This window comes from Gavia stellata, chromosome 22 (assembly GCF_030936135.1).
Source record: "Gavia stellata isolate bGavSte3 chromosome 22, bGavSte3.hap2, whole genome shotgun sequence".
Lineage (NCBI taxonomy): Eukaryota > Metazoa > Chordata > Aves > Gaviiformes > Gaviidae > Gavia > Gavia stellata.
In genome coordinates this window covers 305,385-318,348 of record NC_082615.1, presented here as the reverse complement: position 1 = coordinate 318,348, position 12,964 = coordinate 305,385, and the positions used below count along the sequence as shown (strand labels likewise).

The following is a 12,964-nucleotide window of genomic DNA, read 5'->3' as shown; positions in this document are numbered from 1 at the left end:
GGTACAAAAAGCACATTTGGTGTTGGTAGGAAAGCCGGGTAAAGCTTTCAGGCAAATTGTCTGCTGTCACACAAGTTGAATTAATGTGTCTCCCACCCACAAGCTGGAGATCCAGAATGGTCAACAAACCATGGAAAACTCTCAGAGTGCTTACGACTATTTATCACACTTGTATAAATAAATTGTAATTTTGGGAGTTCATGTACTCACTATATAAAGAGTTTAGTAAAAACTTGGTAGTGCATGGGGATCCTGAATTAATAGTGTTTAATAAAGTAATCAATAAAGTAATGTTACTCAATAAACTAATAAACAGTAACAGTGCTTACGCAATAAAGTACTAAAAAGTAAAAAATAATCAACAGTAACAGTGCTTACCTAGGAGACTTAATTTTGACATCAGCTAAGCTGAACTCTATGGCAAAGGAAGTCACAAGAAGCTGAAACCAGATAAGCTGCATGCTTTACTGTTATCGGAAACTCTGCTGCATTCGTTGCAAGTCATTGCTGAGTTGTGTAAGCATGCAACAAGATCAGACCCCCGTTTCACTGCTTGAACTGTCCTTTACCTTAAACCTAACTCGGGTGGTGGAAGTGAGCATGCTCGGCTGTAAACTGCCTTCTTGCAGAGAACAGGAGCCAGGCTTCTTTGCAGATGCAGAGTGAGAGTGTGATTCCCAGCTTCACAAACCAGAGCTGATCAGTAATTGTTTTCATTTTATCTTCAGTACAAAGAGCTGAGCACTGTCGAGGTGGGAGTATCTAGTTTGCTCTTTATTCAGCTTGGGAGAGCCATTCCCCCCTGCTGACGAAGCCCAACGCTTGGTCTACACGCTGTATCAGACCGGGAAGGATGGCATTTCCATTATGATGAATCCTCCAGTCTGTGGCAAGCTAAATTTGAAAGAACTAGTTAATGGCTCATTAAATGCTAAAAGGCTCAGGAAGCGGCAGGAAATGAAGCTGTCTGGCCTTGGCAGACTGCAGCGATTTGGGGATGACGATGGGATGCTTTGAACTTAAGTCATTTGCTTGTCAAATTGCAGTCTTTTTAAATTTTATTAGGAGAAATTCAGCATATGTGAACACTGGACTGTGAACATAAAATAATTTGTGGCATCTAAAGCAGGAATCCCCCTCCTTAATCTTTCCTCCATAGCTGCTTCTAAATAACATAACAGGTTTCCATTTGGTAATCTAAATGAAATCTGAACATCTTTTGCAGGTATTCAATGGAAATGTTTTATCAGTTACTCAAGAATGGATTAAGAAGATTAAAGTATTAAACCATAGTATAAAACATACTTACTTTTTTTTTTAAATTATTTTTCTCAGAACATTCTGAACTATCACGCCAAATGTCTGTGGAATTTTCCTTCGTTTGCCAAGTCCCTTCATCCAAGCAGACTCTGTATACATTTCCTACACTTCCTGAAAGTAAACAGAGGTTTAGTCTGAAAGGTCAAAATAAAGTTTTCATTTTTCATACACGCTTTAAAGTTTTCTCCCTTACACTGCAGCAATAGACAGAACCCCATGCTCACTCAAAAAAGGAGTAGAAAACCACTTTTCTTTCATGTTTCACAATATATTTTTCATAGTTACATAGGACAAAGTAGGAAGGTAATGTAGCAGAAATAAATTCCCAGAATGTAGCTTGTATTTACAAAAAATAGATAGTTATTACATCCAAAAGAAAAGCCTACATCTCACTTTATTCCTTTTTCCTCATAAGTTCCATCAAGCATGGGTAGCACATTGCCCAGACTGTGCAGTCAAAGTTGTAGGAGGAAGAGTATGGTTTGGTTAGGGAGTGATCTTTCTCTGAAACACCTGTGGCTGCTGTTTTATTTACGTGCTTTGGGGTCTGATCAGCAGGTGGTACGAACTGGTGAAGCTTTCTTAGCTTTCACTGACTTGTCCTAGTTAATACTAGTTAAGAATTTGCCCATAACATCAGAAGAATGCTATGGGGACCCTGGTTGATGTTTGTTTGATGTTGTCCTCAACAGCTGTCTTCCATTTATTTCTAGTCAGACCTGAGCTTTTTAATTTAGTTTTTAATTAGAAAGTGTTTAAGGGTTGCAGCAACAAGCAGACTATCTCGTTTCACTCAGGATAACTGGAACTGAGAGAACGGCATTGGGAGCAGAGTTCACTGTGATGGAGCAGGAGCTCTGTGTGGAGACTAGACACTGAAAAAGATATGAAATGTGATCAGAAATATCATTTCTAGACTATCCTAATTTTTCAGTGTTCAGGCTTGGCAATGATGACAAACCACAATGAATTTACCTCAAGCTTCCAAGCATTTCTTGTCCAAGTCCATTGGTGTCCCAGAACAGACACAGCTATGCCTTGGAAATGGGACCAGCAATGGAAATGGGGACCACAAGCAACCCTAACCCCAGTCCTGCAAAATCTCTAGGACAAACAGACAGCTGGGCTGTCTCTAATGCTTCTTTTCCTAAGGTGCTGTGGCATGGATGAGAATGCCAGATGATGCTGTAACACAGCAGCCCCATTGTGTTCCCCACTGTGAACACAATTAAAAGCTTCATAACCTGGTGAAAAGTTTTACATCTTGCTTTTGTAGAAATTTAGACAGAAAAAGAGAAAAAAAGTCTCCATTACATGAAAGGAAGGAAGATGCTTTTACATTTATTATGAAGAGCTGAATTTGTTCTAAATGGTTGGCAGAAGCAGTTGTTTGGGAGACTAGACAGTCGTTGGGCCTCTTTCTGTTCAGCAGCACAAAAAAGTCCAAATGATGACATTACACAACAAACCATGTGTGGGGTGGGCTGGAGAAAGCTACCATAAGGATCCCGTAGTAGTCTCCCATAAACTAAAGGACTCAGACACAATTAGTCCTTCCAAGTGGTATTAGAAATGAAGCTAAGAAAGCCACATGCAGCTAAGAAAGGCTGCGTAGCAGGATTCAGAAATGCTAGGCTGCGGTGGTAGGAATGTCCTTTCATTTCTTTAGGAGAAAGGGAATGTTGTTTGTGGAAGAATGGCTTAGTAACAAGGGACACGATCTGATTCCCATGAGCAACCCAGTCTCTGATGAGAGGGAAGGCTCAGAGGAAACCGTTAACTGTCCTTGAAAGCCTGTTGTGATAAGAGACAGTGGAATGGTAAACAAGAAGAAGGAGCTACATCCACGAAGAGGAGAAGTGCTCCTGTGCGTGCACAAGAGCACTGTACCAATCACACTCGCTGCCCTGGCGCGTGAACAGAGGCTGTAAGCCAATTATACAACTGTTGCGGACACGTGTTCTTGGCATCTGTCTATATATACTCTGTAAGCTTGAATAAAGGGGAGAACGACTATACTCATATTGAGATTTCATCGTTACTCCGGGTGGTTATCCCTCTCCAACAGTTGTTTGCTTTTAGACAGTTTTGCTCCTGCAGATGTTATTCTTTTACCCTTCCTGAGAGCCTCCCTGCCCCACTCCCTCCAGGAAAAGGCTGCTTGGAAAGCTTGTTTTTCACCACACCACTTGCTGGTGGTGCAGTATGTCTTACTGGAGGGCTGACTGCTTGCACTGCTGCTTTGTTTGGCTATTCCAATTTTCTGGGAGAGAGCTTCATGTCTGGGGCCAGTGGGGACCCCAGAAGTTGAACCTCAGAAGCTGAACCCCAAATCTGTCACTGCTAATAAAGTACGGTTACACAATCTTGAAAATGTTGCTTTATAGCAGACAATATGGAGCTGTAACAAGCACAGATGGATAAAAAGGGTAAATAATTAAACATTGACAATGATTTTGTGCCTCAATTCAGAAAAGAGGTGAAAAGAGGTGAGACGAGAAATCCCTCAGACACTTTAAAGGACACTGGGACAAGAGAGACCAGCACCATCTGTCCTTTAGATGGATTCCCAGCATAAACTCGAAGAGAAGTTACCACTTTCACATTACCATTTTCCAACCACGGCAAATATGAAGGACAAGGAACAGAGACATTTCCTGGGGGTGAGTAAGGCCAGCAAACAAACTGATCAAATGTCCCATTACAATGTATTCCTGGGGAGAGAAGCAAATAGAAGTTTTACAAAAAGTTGTTCCGACAATAGACAATCATGAAAGCCATTGTAAACTGTTCCAGGTAACTTGCAGGCTACTCCAGAGTATTTATAAGCTGTAGCAGATAAACTTTGTGCATTCACTGTGCAATGCCCAGTGCACAGTGCAGAAATGGCTGCTACCCTTCTTCCCTGAATCTACACAATAGCAGCAGGTTTTACATGCTTCATTATGAGATAAGGGTATTACGCAAAATCATCCTGAGACCTCTGTTGTCCAAATGTAACAGATACCAGCCATGCTCTCACAGTTTTTAGTACATGCTGCAGACTTTTTGCTGGTAGATAAAGATATTCCACCTTTCATGACCTCTGTGACACCGGTTCTCAGTTCAGACTCCTGCCAGCTTCTTGGATAGTAATAACCTCTATGGGCAATAGAGGTTAGGGAGCTGGTAGTATCTCAGATTAATTCAGTTTTAAGCTTCACAAGCATCACATCACTCACAGGACTTAAGGTTAAGATAAAACATTTGATAATGCAGAATTGAAATGGTGCAATCAGGTTACAGTAAGATAAAATAAAAGGCATTAATAAGCTGCACCAGTCTCTTGGTTAGTTTCTATCTTTCTTCTAGGATAACCTGAAGTTCTCCTCTCTTAACTTTAATGCTTTTGCCCCAAAGCTAGAAGAGTATATCTTCTTTGTTTTCCATAATACTTAGCAATACTTTGAGAAACTTGTGTGGGAAGAAAAATACAGGGAGCAACAAAGATAGCTGTGTGCTATCTCACTAGTATCTTTTTGGGATGCTTTTGCTAAAATACAGAGACAGTATGGGCATTCTTAGTAATTCCCTTGTACCTTTGAGGCTGAACATCTGTGGCCCCATCTGCCTTATGACACATGTAGTTGTTAACATTCATAGCTGAATTTTTATTGTTCCTTTCCCCTATATCTGATCAAGGTTTGTTCAAGTTTCAATTGGGTAGGCTGCCAAGAGAAAAATAGTTTTTTCTCCGTTCATGAAAACTGGAGTTGTGAGTCCCTATGGTTCTCCTGATTGCCTGCTACAAACTACTGCCCTCTAATATCTTGCCATGTGTCACTGCTTTTGGCCTCCTGGGTCATCTGGCTTAGTTGTAATTGCCACCAAACCCCACCATTCTCTGCCTTCCCACCATAATACACTCGTCTTTTGCATCATGCTAAGGGTTTCTGCACACCAGGTTTTCACCACAGATCACTGATCTCTAGCTTCTCACTACTGTTTCTCTTTCTTTCTTGTCACAGTAGTTGTAAGCTATCCTGAAGGTATACTGGCTGGGCTGATCTGTGCTTTGCTTCCCTTGCTTACCAGAAAAACCTTTGTCCTTTCTGCAATACTCATCACTTTGCCTTCTTGCATCTCTGAGTGTGGTCACGTAGTCTATAATCTATGGTAGCTTCTTTGTCTGACCTTTCTGTGTTTTCTCCTTCCTTATTTCCCACAGTTATCATACTGGCTATACATGCTGTTCTGATGACCCCTCTGTCACAAATACACCTTTCTTTCTGAGAAAGTCTGCTTAACATTTCTACTGCGTATCTTCACTAGTACTTTTCTGACTTCTGGTCATTCACATTTGAAACCTTGAAGCCAGATAAAGATTTACACAACATAGAAGGACAACATAATTAGATTGTTGGCATCTAGCAACAAGTACTATTTTATCATCACATAAAAATCTAGCATGATGAAGCAGATAATGAAGAACTAGATAACTGAGTGCTTCAGCTGAGTGACACCCTGACCTTTCCTGCATGTGCTCTTGGTACAGTAACTCTCCTACAGGGTAACATCCTGCATGGTAACCAGAACAGTTGATTGCTTGCTTCCAAGGGAACAAATCCAAAACCTGCCTACCTGGATTTTTTGGGGACCTGAGACAGCCCAGATGCATCACACTGCTGGCAGACATTTCATTATGTGCTCAGATTGACACTGTGTTGTACTAGAAGCACAACAGTTTTGACAGAGGTAACTGCCTGGTTTTCCTGCCTTGAACTGCCTAGGACTCAGAAATGATGTGCCATCATGTAAGTCCCTAAACTATGGAGATTCCCAGATTCTAAGTTCTCAGCATCGAAATGCATACTGGCAGAACTGGCTTTAAACATTGTTGATGGTTTTCCCCTTTTGCATATTAATGGCTAGAAGAATACTCTGGAACATTATTCATATAATCTTTATTACCCTCTTCTAAGTTGGTGGAAGCTGAATCCAGAACCTCCATGTTGGCAGAGAGTGGAAAGCACAAGTTCCACACCCCAGATTACTTCTGTTTTCATCCAGTGCCTGCCCATAAAAAATACATAAACGTCACAGACAACTGGGACTGGAAGTCCTATTTTCCCCCAGCTGTCACTGCTGGATTCATAGTGGGTCAACCTGAACAAGGGTTATCCTATCTCATTCAGCACCACTAATGGCCCAGTGGTTAGCATGCTTTCCTGAAATACCATAGAATCATAAAACAGCCCAGGCTGGTAGGGACTTCAAAAGATCATCCGGTCCAATCTTTCATCGGAAAGGGAGCCTGGATGAGATTATCAAGCACCTTGTCCAATTGCATCTTGAAAACCTCCAGTGATGGTGACTCCACCAAATCCCCGAGGAGGTTGTTACAGTGAATGATTGTTCTCACTGTAAAAAATATCTTTCTTATATCAAGGTGAAACCTCTCCTGGTACAACTTGTAGTTATTGTCCCTTGTCTTCTCCATGTAGCTCTTTGTGAAGAGAGAGCCTCCATCCTTTTTGTAGCCACCTTTTACTTTGATGAGGTTCCCCCTGCACCTTCTGTTCTCTAGGGTGAAAAGACCTAACTCCTTCAGTCTTTCCTCATAGGGCAGGTTCTCCAGCCCTTTGGTCATCTCCATGGCCCTCCTTTGGACCCTCTCCAGTCTGTCTGCATCTTTCTTGAATTGTGAGGACCAGAACTGGTCACAGTACTCCACATGCAGCCTGACAAGTGCTGAGTGGAGTGGGATGATCACTACTCTATCTCTGTTAGTAATGCCCCTGCAGATGTAGTCCAGGATTTGATTTGCTTTTGCTGCGGCAGTGGTCCACTGCTGGCTTACGCTCAGCTTGTTGTCCACCAGGACTCCCAGGTCCCTTTCAGCAAGGTTGCTCCCCAGCCACACAGATCCTAGCCTGTACTGGGCTCTTCGGTTATGTCTTTGTTAAACTTCATACAGTTCTTGCTAGCCCATTCTTCCAGCCTGTCCATGTCTGTCTGTAAGATGGCTCTGCCTTTTGACATGTCCACCTCACCACCCAATTTGGCATCATCAGCAAACTTAGTGGGGTGCTTTCAATGCCATTGTGTCCAGATCATTTATGAAGATCTTGAACAGTGTGGGGTCCGGTATCAATCCATGGGGGACCCCACTTGTGACAGGCTGCCAGCCTGAGTCAAAACCATTTTTCACCACTGTTTAAGTGTGGCCTGTTAGCCAGTTTGGTACCCATCTCGCAACCCTCCATCCAATCTGTAGCTTGCCAGCTTGTCCAAGAGAAGGCTGTGGGAAGCAGTGTTGAATGCTTTGCTGAAGTCCAGGTAAACAACATCCACTGCTCTCCCCATATCAACAGCAGATGTTATCTTGTTGTAGAAAGTGATCAGGTTAGTTAGGCATGATTTGCTTTTGGTAAATCCATGCTGGCTTTTCCCAATCACCTGCTTCATTTGGTTAGTAACAGTTTTCAGGAGGACTCGTTTCATTATTTTCCCAGGAATTAAAGTAAGGCTAATAGGTCTGTAGTCTTCTGGGTCCTCCTTTATTGGTGACTAGTTTCCCTGCCCTGTTTAGTAATGAGCCTATGTCTTCTCTGTGGATCTGCTCACTTATTTTGTTGTTCTTGACATCTTTGGACAATTTCAGTTCTAGGTGAGCCTTAGCTCCTGACTACATCTCTGCATGCCCTGGCAAAGTTCTGGTAGTCCTTGGTGGGTATTTGGCTGCTTTTCCATAGCTGGTATGCTTCTTTTTTACTTTTAAGTACACCCAAAAGCTCAGGAAGAATTAGTGGGCATTTCCTGCCCCACATATGCTATAAAAGCTGAATCAAGTTCTTGGTGGAGATGGGGGTCAGAAATGAGAATGGGGTCTTGCTTTGTTTCCCCAGCTGTTACAGCTTCACAACATAAACTAAGGGAATTAGCTCATGCTTTTGCAGCTGCCAGGAGCTGCAGCTGCCTATGGAGCTGGTCAGTGATGAAGGCTGGAGAGCATGAGGATTCATTACTTTAGCATGCTGCCATATCCAAGAACTGCTCATTTTCAGCAACTCCTAATTCAGTTGAAAGAAGAGAAAGGCTGTTATTGAATGTGATCACTAAAAATAGTTTCCTTCACTCACAGGGTATATCTTTCTTTTTGATTTTCAAAGCCATGTGAAAGTTAGAGATTTCAGTATTTTGGGAAAAGTTTAAGGAACTTTAAAACATAAAATATTACACAATTTAGGCTTGAAAACCTCTCTTTTTTTTCTTTTTTTTTCTGCTGTTTTAAATTCCCAGGCCAATGCTTTAGACTGATTTCCAACTTCTAAATGCATTTTGAATGATGAAAAATACATGCATTGATCTTAATCAGACCATATACTCTGGCCAAAAAAGTTGCACACTACAATGTCATAAATGCAGCTTCCTGCCACTGGCAAAGTGAGTCAGAGCTCATAACATCATCCTGGAGTCTCCCTGTGCAGTTGATGGGGTGAGGTAACCACCAAGCAAGATGACCATGAAAGTAGCACTTGCACACAGGAGCAGAGACCTGCCTATAGCCAGCGACTACAAAACATAGGGCACAGTTTCACTCTTAATCTTTCCTTGGTGAATGCAGTCATCTCTCTCCCAGCTACTTCTCCAACTACTCAAAGCCTGTGCCATCCTCTCCTGAAGACAGACATCTAGCTGAGCAGAGTTTATACTTTTAATAGTGAAATAATGTCAGATTATAAGCTCCCCTTTTGCCAAACAGCATAAAACTTAGAGCACTCAACCACAGGTAGGAGGTGTGAACTCAGTTCCTCTCTCTGCCACTTTTCAGGAGAAGACACTGTCCTCTGAAGCTATGCTGCTCTTCATCCAAGAATCCAAAAGCCATGGAGGCAGGAGAATAAATAAGGGACTTTAACCTAATGGTTATAAGTGCCAGGAGAATAGGGGGCAACCTGGTCTCTGTGTCTTAACTTCCTAACCTAATGACTGTATCACAAACTGCATAAGCAGTACTGTGAGAAGAGAGCAGCTCCCCAGTTTTGACTAGGCAGAAACCAGACTCTCTATTGCCTCGTGTGTTTTAGGTTCTTGTCTGCCATGTCTCAATTTCTAAAGTATAGAAATGGGAGACATCTTCTTTTCCCTGGTGTCTGTCTGTTGTCTTGTGGTTAGCGTAAGTTCCAGGAATATGGGTTTGACTTCTTCTTCTATTGGTTCTTACCAATAATGGGTAGCAGTTATCCTTGACCAGGCACTCAGTGCCACACCATAGTGGTAGCCCAGCACGAGCTCTTCAATGGTTAATTTCTGTATATGATCTGGTTTTATATATAGGAACCTATTAAGTTTCAGGACAAAGAAAGCCATTAACTTCATGATTCCATGTTTGCATGTCTACTTACAGCTGATTGTTCTACACTGAGAAGTTATAAACAGACACATACCTCTGCAAAGCAAGAAAAAGAACATCTGCATATTCATCAATGTTACTTAACACGTTGCTTTATTGTGCTGTTTGTTTCCTTACCAGTATCTACAGTTGATTCCTGCAGCATTTTCAAGCATTCTTGTTTATATTTGTTCCATCCAGTAGTGGTTTTTTCCAGCACAGATCCTTTGGCTTGTGAGTGAAAATGCTGGACATGAGGAAATTCAGTTAGAACCTTGTGGTTTTTCAGTGGCAATTTTCCTTCCATTATAAGAAATTTAAAAGGACAGGAGAGAAGAGGATAGAGGAGAGGAGAATGGAGGAATGATAGGTAAGCAGGGAGGTAAAGACAGACCTCTTCCTTCTCCAGGAAAGCATTAGTGAAATTTCTGCGGTTGCTGTCTTTGCCTGAGCAAGAAATGTATTGCCATGGTGCTATTACCATGGAAAGCTATTTAACTTGTGTAAAATCCTTTTAAAAAATCCACACAGATATTTAATTGCTAGGACCTGTGAGGGTGCACCAAAAACATTGGCATTTCATTCCTCCACTGTAGAAAATGGGTGCTTATCTTCACAAGTTTTACAGTCTTTTCAGGATTTTTACAGTCAATTTATGCCAAGGTCAGCTAATACTGCTCATGTATTTATGTTTCTGCTAGATTAATTTATGAATCTGATGATAATTTTGAGGGCTGTTTATTTTTAGAGAATTTTAAAGATAATCAAGCACAGCTGGTTGAGTAGCACAGTAAAAAATTAAATAAAAGGGTAATGAATAAGCAATACTATTTAGCTACTAACATCTTTTCTCCAGTGCATTCTGTACTCCTACCCAGCACTTCAAAGACCACGTTTTTCTCCAACAGCTGCAACTGTGCCATAGACGTCTTTCTTTTTCTCTCTTTTTTTGAGAAAACACAATTGTAAATCTTCGTTGTACTTGCCCATCTGCACCAACTATGTTGCCCTTTTTGCCTGGATAGGGCCCAGTTTTGCTGTCCTCTTGTGTCCATAGGGGAGAAGAGTCTTTGCCCCCAAGATTTCTCACATAGTGAAACGGAGCATTATTTTTTTCCATGCCAAAGTTTTCTCCATATAAAACGTCTCACACAGATGGATTTTTATGTCCTGAGCTTTTGTAGGTACAGTTATTTTTTTGTTTGTTTCGCTTTAGATATTTTCAAAGCTGGTTTTGCCTAGGCCTTACTGTTATAGTGACAACCCCAGAGGAGATCAAGAATTCCTTTAAATTCTGAAAAGCTGGGTTTCTGGAGAGAACATGATCTGAAACAATTGCATTGATGTGATCTGTTTAGAGAGAATAAAAATAAAAGCACTTCAAGAACAAGCTCTCTTTTACTAGTGTAGCCTTGAAGACAGGCTCAACTTTGGATTTAGTCAGTTTAATGATAGCAGATTCTGCAGAATGTCTGGAAATCAACCATCCTGTGATTACAAGAGCTGCCTGCTCCTCTTGGCTGCTCCTACGCTGCGGTCTCCTGGCTCCTTGCTCTGCCCACTCACCCTGTGCTGTGTTCTGGAAGCTTCTCTCCCCAAACGTGTTTAGCTGCTCCCAAAAGCAAGAACAATCCACCCTCAATCCACAGGGTGCTACTGGACCTATCACCAGCTCTCTTCTTTTCACGGTGAAGCTAGGCTGAGGACACAAATGAAGCAAGAAAGTGTGTCGGTGTCTAAATGGCACTTGCTCTGATGGACAAAATCTAGCAGGTTTTATGGGAGAGGATTGCTGCATTATAAGGCATGGATGGCACTGCGGCCACAGAAACACACAGAAGAAACACAGAGGTTGAGGGGGTTGTCAGTGGTGTTTGAAAAGGGACTGAGGGAAGAGGCTTAGGAGCCCTGATTGGGCATGCTGACCTTGGGTCACTCCCCTGGCACTGGGAGGCAGATAAGCAGAAAGGAAAGAGACCTAGGTGTTAGCATGAAAGGGCGAGACCAGGGATGTAGATCCCTGCTGGTAACATAGAGAAGACAATTACATTTGTCTCCACTCATAAAATTATTCTTAATATAAAACCTGCTCTGCTGTTAAAAAAAAAAAAAAATTCCCAGCTATAGACAGATTTTAATATAATTTTATATATAGTGACTGATGTGTTTAGGATGTGGTGGACATCTGTGGCATACACCTTATCAATGTAAGGGTTGCAATTGTCCCGAGGGGACTCTCATATTTTAGCTTGCTCTCTGTAAATATCCGTCTTTCTGACACATCTTTATCACACAACACTGACTGCAGAGGCCTTTAAGAGGCTGATAATTACTGTTTAGGAAAGGAATGGCTAAAAATAGAAGAGTTAAATGCAAAACTGCTTGGTGACGTGTTAGATTTGGGCTGCTGAAGGAATGCCCAATTAGGAGCAAAGCAGTAGAAAAAGGATAATGTTAGATACTGTTCAGTATTAATGTGATGACTTGATAATTATTTATCCAGGGAAAAAACATCAGCCTAAGCAGACTCTGTGTAATATGCCAGCTGGTTTCCTGAAACCAGGGCTTTGAGAGGCCAGAGGTGGGCAAGTAGTCAAAGAAGACTGTCACTATAAGTCACCAACAATGCAAAATTCACTACTGGTTGAAACTGTTACCAGTTGTAATGACCAAATGTTGGAGAGCAAACTAAATATAAGTTTTCTAAGAAGCAACAATCCTTATACCAAAGGATGCTTTTCAGCTCTCCAGGGAAAATCAATTTCTTTTTGTCTGGACTAGACCCTTTTTGGAAAGTGCCTTTCACATATGTGTGGTTGTCCTGAGCTCGTCTGAGCTTGGTGATGTGCCAAGGGCTGAGATGAATAACAAGGAAAATGTATGGCTGTGAACTTCACCTGTATCTTTTCTTTGAACCCATGTTTGTTGGAAAAATAAAGAAGTTCATATTTATTTACTTTCAAAAGAAGAACAGTGGAGAATATGAGCTAGCTGTTATCTGAGACCACCCTTTTATCATGATTTTGCTGTGTAAAATGTTGCCTGTCCAATCTCTCAGCTAATTTCCAGACACCCTACTTTAAATTCCAGGGAGCAGAAAGACTATAATTACTCTTCCTCTGATGGGCTTGCAAGATAAGGAGAGAATATTTACAGCAGCCATGAGAAAGGAATGCATATTTCCAAAATAAAAAGCATCTTGACATTTCCCTCATGTAGGCCTCAAAATGCTGGGAGCCAGGGGAGATTCTTCAGACACTCCCGGGTCAG

General features: G+C 41.6%; 1 protein-coding gene across 1 annotated transcript in view; it reads right to left on the bottom strand.

Annotated features, from left to right (window-relative positions):
- Positions 1–12,964, bottom strand: part of GLP2R (glucagon like peptide 2 receptor) — a 43,181-nt gene that overhangs the window by 26,632 nt on the left and 3,585 nt on the right. Inside the window, exons 2-4 of the mRNA XM_059828339.1 lie at positions 9,833–9,941; positions 3,930–4,034; positions 1,306–1,431 (exon numbers count right to left, since the gene is read on the bottom strand). Of these exons, the coding sequence (XP_059684322.1) occupies positions 1,306–1,431; positions 3,930–4,034; positions 9,833–9,941 (340 nt within the window). The remainder of the gene's footprint in view (positions 1–1,305; positions 1,432–3,929; positions 4,035–9,832; positions 9,942–12,964) is intronic.